Raw genomic sequence first — 6,688 nt, forward strand, 5'->3', positions numbered from 1 at the left:
CGTCCTCTTTTGGAAGACCAAACAAAGTAGTTTTGCTTTCACAACGAAGCACACAGCGCCTTCACGACATGGCGGCGGCAACAACAATACTACAGCGAGAATAAAAGTTACGCCTTCTCTCTTTGCGTGAACATTTGGGCGGCGTTATGCAAATCTTCCCACATCGTGACATAGACGTGGGGGGCGTGTTAGAATGAGACGTATAAGGTAGGCGTGGCTGACTCTTTAACTTTTATAAAGAATATCTCTTTGGTTTTGAGACTTTAGTCTTTGCAACTTTACAGATCTTCTTAATGCACCAAGAGCTTGTAACACTCCAAAGAGAAAGGAAAACGTGAAATCGCATCATATGACCCCTTTAATATCTGAATTTGGATGATCTGATTTCTACCAAGTGTTATTTGTTCACTATCACATTTTTTAAAATATATTTCACGTCATCTTTTATTTTTGTATTTTCAGTTTTGTTTTAATTTGAAATAATTGTAATATGTGCTCTTGTCATTTTCATTATTTTGTTTAATATTTGTTTAATTTTATTCAGTTCAGTTTTAGTTTTTATTTATTTCCAGTTAGTAAATTTAGTGCTTAAGCTTATTTCAGTTAATTGACAAAAACATCATTTATAATTTTTCTTTACTTAAAGCATTTTATTATCCTTCATTTCAGCTTTATTTCAACTAAAAAAATGTTTTAATAGTTTTAGTTACCAATAATTACAGACATATTTTGCCATTATGAGTGTTAATATCAGGTGTAAAAAGGCTCACAGTTGCAGTAAGTGTGTGTGTGTTTTATTGGAATTCCTCCGTCCCATTAGTGTGTGAACAAAACACACAGACGCATGTGCGATAGAGGCACATAAAATCGCTTACTGCAATCTTTAGGGTCAAACCAGTGTCAAGTCAAGGTTCGAGCTTTGTGTCTGGGAGGGTGTTCAGCACACACTCTCACCCTCAGAAGATCGATAGCTGTTTGGAAAAAAGTATTTTAAACCCAGAAGGATCACGCAGTAGCTTAAAATGATCATCTAATAAAATCAAAATGCTTCAGCTTAACTTTTGACAACTACCAAATGGACACCGTTCTGTTGAAAAGCTGTAAACTATCACCCTGTGAAATGGACCGAATTCCGCAGAATGTTTGCGAATGGATTAATATTACGTCAAGAGAGTGAGTCAGAGAACAGTGTGTTTGCTCAACCTGTGTGTTCTGCTACAGTCACTGACCTCCAACTGTTCAAAAGCTCTTTGATTGTATTTGTTTGCCCAGAGCAAGAAAAGGCACAACATTTAGCATAATCAGTTTTGAGGTATGTTTAAGAGAATGCATTTAAGGAATGAACGGTTTGATAAAGGCCTTTCAGTGTTTGGACTGCAGACTCTTATCATTTTAGCTGCATTTACAGCAACACAAAGAGGTCAAATAAAGATAGACAGAAACAGGTCAGTATGTGCGACTAATGGCGATCATTTTCTCGCCATTTTCAGTGAACCTTTTCGTTGTTGTCAAAGCATTAACTGTGCACAGCAATACAGTTAAAAATGATGTTTCTTATGTTTTTCAATGCAGAACTCAGGTACAGTCAACAAGGAACCAGTGAGGTCACTTCCTCAACGACCATCAGTCACCATGGTAGCAGCCAATCAGTATTGCAACAGGTGTCTCCGGGTAGTCTGGACCCCTGCCACGGCTTGCTATCGACGGATGCCAAAATGGTAAAGCAAAATCTGTTTTAGTGTCCACATTATAGTGCAGTCACAATATGCATGCTTTGACAAGTACGGGTCTTCCAGCCTTTTTTCCCCCAGCTGAAATAGCATGTAGTCGCAGAGATCAATGTACATTTTACAGACATGATTGATAAAGTCACCTTTATTTGAAAACTGACTCAACTAGGTCAAAGAGAGCATTGATCTAGTATGTGCAGGCAGTGCGTTTATTCACTTTTATGGCTGGTGTGAATTGGCCCCCCAATAAACATTCGTTATGTTATGTTAGTGCGCACTCACAGTCCAAAACAGCGTCTTGCACCAGAGGAAAGTAACCGTGCTCTAACTTGCAAAGTGTTTGTGTACCTTATATGTATTTACATTGTGTGTATGCATGTGCGTGTGTGTCCAGATCTCAGTCTCTGGTGGAGTTTTGCCTCCTGTGAGCACTTTGACCAACATTCATAGTCTTTCTCAGTCGTCTCATCATCATCAGCAAGCACAGAGCCTCATTATGAGCCTGGCTGCTCAAAGTGAGTGGATCACCATTTTATTTCCTCCTTCTTTCATGTCTTACATCATTGTTGTTCTTAAACTGTGGTATGTGTTAAATTTACAGTAAAGAAACAGCAGCTGTGGTTGCCAGAATTTCACTGTAAAAAAATATGGTGACAAAGTAAATAATGATATATATTATTATTAGGTGGTGATGTAATATTAGCATACCAAGTTACTTGAACTACCTAAAACGTCTCTTGGAATGTCCTTTTACTGTTTTTTTTTACTGTAAATACAGTCATTCATAGTTTTTACTTGCACCCCATAAATAATATACAGTATTTTACTGCAAAATTACATATACAATGTCAAACCATTTACATGGTTTAATTTTTACATAGTAATATATACCGTAAGGTAACTTACAGTTAAACAGGTTTTACTGTAGCATTTTTAGAGTTCTATTTATAAAGTTGATTGCACTTTTAATATATCCTTTACGCATCCCCATGTGAATATGCTTTTATAGCCCTCATTTTGACATGTGCTGTAAAAAAAAAGGAAAATCTACTGGTAATTTTCTGTCAGGACAGTAACAGACATTTCCATTAACCCTAAAACACAACGCAATAAAGAGCGAACTTCAAAATACAGGTAAAACACAAATAAATACGGTAAAAAATAAATAAAGAACATTTATATTAATACAGTACATAGTGCTTTCTATTAATATTATTCCATATTTTCTGATGTGATAGATGCGTTGTGATTTTTTTCTGATGTGGTATTTGGTCTGAAAAGTTTGAGAACCACTAATCTACACTGTCAAAATGTCCTCATTCATTTTTTCTAATCAGTTATCAAAAAGAGTTGCAAAAAACTATTCAGATTTCCCCAAACACTCCTCCTCCTTCCATTAGTCAAACACTCAGCCCCGCCCCCACGGTGGGTTGGTAGAGCCACTATTGCTTTGCCGGTTTGGATTCTCAAATAAACAATGTTTTGATAGCCGAAGTAATAGTTTGATAAGCATCTTGGTGATCTAGTTAGATCTTATAAACATGTTTATTGCCAGCTACCTGAATGATAACACTGGTTTAAGGACACAGAGGTTTGAAGGTCGTTCTATCGGCCCCTTGAGTACTGAGGTGTGTGACCACCACAATAACGCAAGAACGTGTTTTATGCGTTGGTCATGCATTTGAGTCCATGTTTGCACACTTGCCTAAGCCAGTAAACAGACATCAGACAGTCATAACAGAGTCCATTTACAGGTTCATTTTCAAGTCTTAAACGTACAATAGCAAAATCATCCTGTTTAAGGATTCAAACTAACACGTAAAATTATAATCTGACTGTTTTGGCCCAAAAAGAATGTTATAGATGGACTTAAAATGCTGAAAAGTGTATAATGTGGTCCCTGTTTTTATCTATCTATCTATCTATCTATCTATCTATCTATCTATCTATCTATCTATCTATCTATCTATCTATCTATCTATATTAATCAAATCTATTTCATTACACATTTAGGACTACTTTTTGATTTCTTTTGGCCTAACTCGTTTATCACATTGATTTAAATAGGATAATCTTGTACCAGTTGATATAAAAATATATTGCATTCATTGTTATTAACAACATAAAGTCCATTAAACATTACATTAAGTCAAGGTTTCCCAAAATAGGATCCGGGAAGGAACTGCAGGGAATTTGAGAATTTAAGGCAAAGCTAATAATTAAAAAATTAAAAAATGTAAAATGAAAACCAATCATTTTAAAATAACAACAATCAAAATAAAACACTTAGTAAAAAAGAATATGTAATCGTGTAATCAGTTAAAAAGTAACTGTATTTTAAAATGTACTATAATCTAATTACAAGTAAGTTAAATTATATAGCATTATTTCTAAATGTTCAAAATGTCCACTTATGTTTTAGAAATGTTTTTCTTCAAGGAAAAAGTCAGTTTATCATTTAACTATAATAATTCTGATATATGTGTAATAGAGCTGTCAAAATGGCTGAAAAACTAAATTAGAATTTTGTACTTAAATATGATCAATATTCGAATTATATTCGAATTTAAAAGGCATAATTTCATTTAGGGGGAAAAAAAGCTTTTGGCTTCTCTCCTGAGGCCACAAGAGGGCGCATTGAACAAAATATTATGCACGTTTCTTCAAAGCATAATAAAATAACACGACTATCTTTGAAAAAAGTGCATAATGTTTAAAATAATGTTTATAAACCTTATATAATTAAAGTTGCTTAAACAATTAGAAACAAAACAGAATCATGCATGTATGTATAGTTTAATACAAAGGACCGAAAACCATTCACAAAGAGTACTTTCTTCATTTAAAAACTTGAGATGTAGTAGGATGGGGAAGAACCGCCATAAAGTCATGTTTTTTTAAAAAGTTGAACTTATGTTAATTTTACATGGCTTTCTAAACATGAAGCGAGTGTATTTACTGTGTGACTGTGTGTAGGGCTGCTGGGAGATGTGAACATCAGATGTGAACATCAGTTGCACTCGTGGCTCTTGTGTGAGACACGAGTGCAACGCTGATAGATGTCCCTCTAGAAAATGTGATAAATATGCGTTCTGTGTGAACGGTTTGGTTTCGGTTTTGACATAAATAACATCATCTCCGCATTGATGTTCTTTTTTCCCGCAATATTTTGAATGAACAACGCAGCAGCGCCGCATCTAGTGGCTTCAACTGGATAGACTAACAAAAACATTAAAATGCAATGACACTTACATCGTCGTCGCATTCCGTGCGCCACTGATAAGGCTGCCTGACGCACACCTAAAATTCAAATGCAACGTTTTTGCATTCGAATGTGGATTTTTATTTAAAATTAGATGAATATTCGAAATTCAAATTTTTTTTGATAGCCCTAATGTGTAACTTATCTATAAAGGATAAGTATTACTTTAATTCTTGTCGAACACTTTGGTAACAGTGTTTTTATGTTTTTCCAGGTCTGACATCTCCGTCTCAGTCTCAGAGTGTGCCTGTCATCAACAGCGTGTCTGGACTCACAACCCTGCAGCCCATGCATTTCCCTCAGAGCAGCAGCCTGACACAGCTGACCACAGCTCACATCTCCCAGCAGCCCTACACACAGTCACACAGTAAATACACTCGCTTCTTTGCCTATGACAGCAGAAAATATTGTCATTCTGAATAGCGATGTCTTATACGAACGTCTTTTTCAGTGTACTCTCCCAAACAAGAAGCTGCCCTATTTTCCCATCCATCTCGATACGCGACCATGGACACCAGCACCATCACACACCTGGGCTCCAGCAAGCAGGTCAGTCTTGCACATTCACAGGAAGTAGCGTACTTCCATGTTGCAAAATAAGGTGGAGAGATTTTTATACAGATGTTTCTCTCTATATACATAAACTGCATGACTGTATGGGTCATTATGGTGTATAATCGTTATTCTCTGTTGTCACTGCAGTGTCCTTTGCAGGCCTGGTGAACAAATGCACCGGAGCGAGAACTTCCTCGGCAGCTTAGCAACAGCAGTGCATGATATATGTGTTTCTCGGTTACTTTGGTAACCTGTCAGCATTGACTGAGAACCAACAGGAGCAGCACTGCCTCTGGATTCTGCGACAAATGAAGACTAGTGATTGATATATTACACCTTTAAGCCATAATGGATGACAGAACAAAATGGCAGAACCTGACGGTTGAATACTGTGCCGATGCTTTCACACCAAATGGTTTTAGGTGATGAAATCTTCAATGATACTGTACATACGATTAAATGAGAAAATACGGTTTGTTGTAAAGTAAGGTCAACTTTTCAGGCAAAACAACTACAAATAGTCAGTCAATCAGAGATATGTTTTTTTTTCCATACACACATTTGAGATTTTAAATGTATCCCATATTCTAAAAGAAAATCATCACATTATCGTGTAAATTCACATTTGTTTCACAACATCAAAATGGTCTTTCTATTTCAATGCATGGACTTGCACATAAAAGTGATCCCAAAAGACGCTATAAATATAATCGCTTCTCAGGGATTGATTTCACACTACTCCATTGTACTCCATTGTAGAATAAACTGCCTAAAGGCTTTGCTGTTTTTTATATGTTTTGGAATCACCTCAATCATATTTATATTTGTGTAAATTGATAAATAATACATTTTTGAAGAATATCTTTTGACTCTGGTGCTCATTTCTATTACTTTATAAGACAAAGATGATGTTTATTTATGGGAGCAAAAAGTTTTGTCCGGTGATGTACCATAAAGTAGGACCACGCTTTGCATTGTAAATGTTTTCACACACTAATGGAAACTCAGAGGTGTGAAGGAGAGGTGGAGACCAAGATGGGCAATAAAAGGGTGTGTTTTTGTTTTCCATGCCCCATTAGGTCTATTTCCCTTGTTGTCTCACTGGTCAAAGGGCAAGTATCATCTGAGTTCACCTTTAGGA

At 36.0% G+C, this 6,688-nt stretch overlaps 1 protein-coding gene across 1 annotated transcript in view; it reads left to right on the plus strand.

The window, feature by feature from the left end:
* LOC107581926 (hepatocyte nuclear factor 1-beta-B-like) overlaps positions 1 to 6,379 on the plus strand; it is an 11,427-nt gene extending 5,048 nt beyond the window's left edge. The window contains exons 5-9 of the mRNA XM_016267616.1: positions 1,573 to 1,718; positions 2,125 to 2,245; positions 5,207 to 5,359; positions 5,444 to 5,541; positions 5,695 to 6,379. Coding sequence (XP_016123102.1) covers positions 1,573 to 1,718; positions 2,125 to 2,245; positions 5,207 to 5,359; positions 5,444 to 5,541; positions 5,695 to 5,715 — 539 coding nt within the window. The 3' untranslated portion in view covers positions 5,716 to 6,379. The remainder of the gene's footprint in view (positions 1 to 1,572; positions 1,719 to 2,124; positions 2,246 to 5,206; positions 5,360 to 5,443; positions 5,542 to 5,694) is intronic.
* Positions 6,380 to 6,688: the final 309 nt, after the last annotated feature.

The sequence above is a fragment of the Sinocyclocheilus grahami genome, unplaced genomic scaffold, assembly GCF_001515645.1.
Source record: "Sinocyclocheilus grahami isolate Dianchi unplaced genomic scaffold, SAMN03320097.WGS_v1.1 scaffold39.1, whole genome shotgun sequence".
NCBI lineage: Eukaryota > Metazoa > Chordata > Actinopteri > Cypriniformes > Cyprinidae > Sinocyclocheilus > Sinocyclocheilus grahami.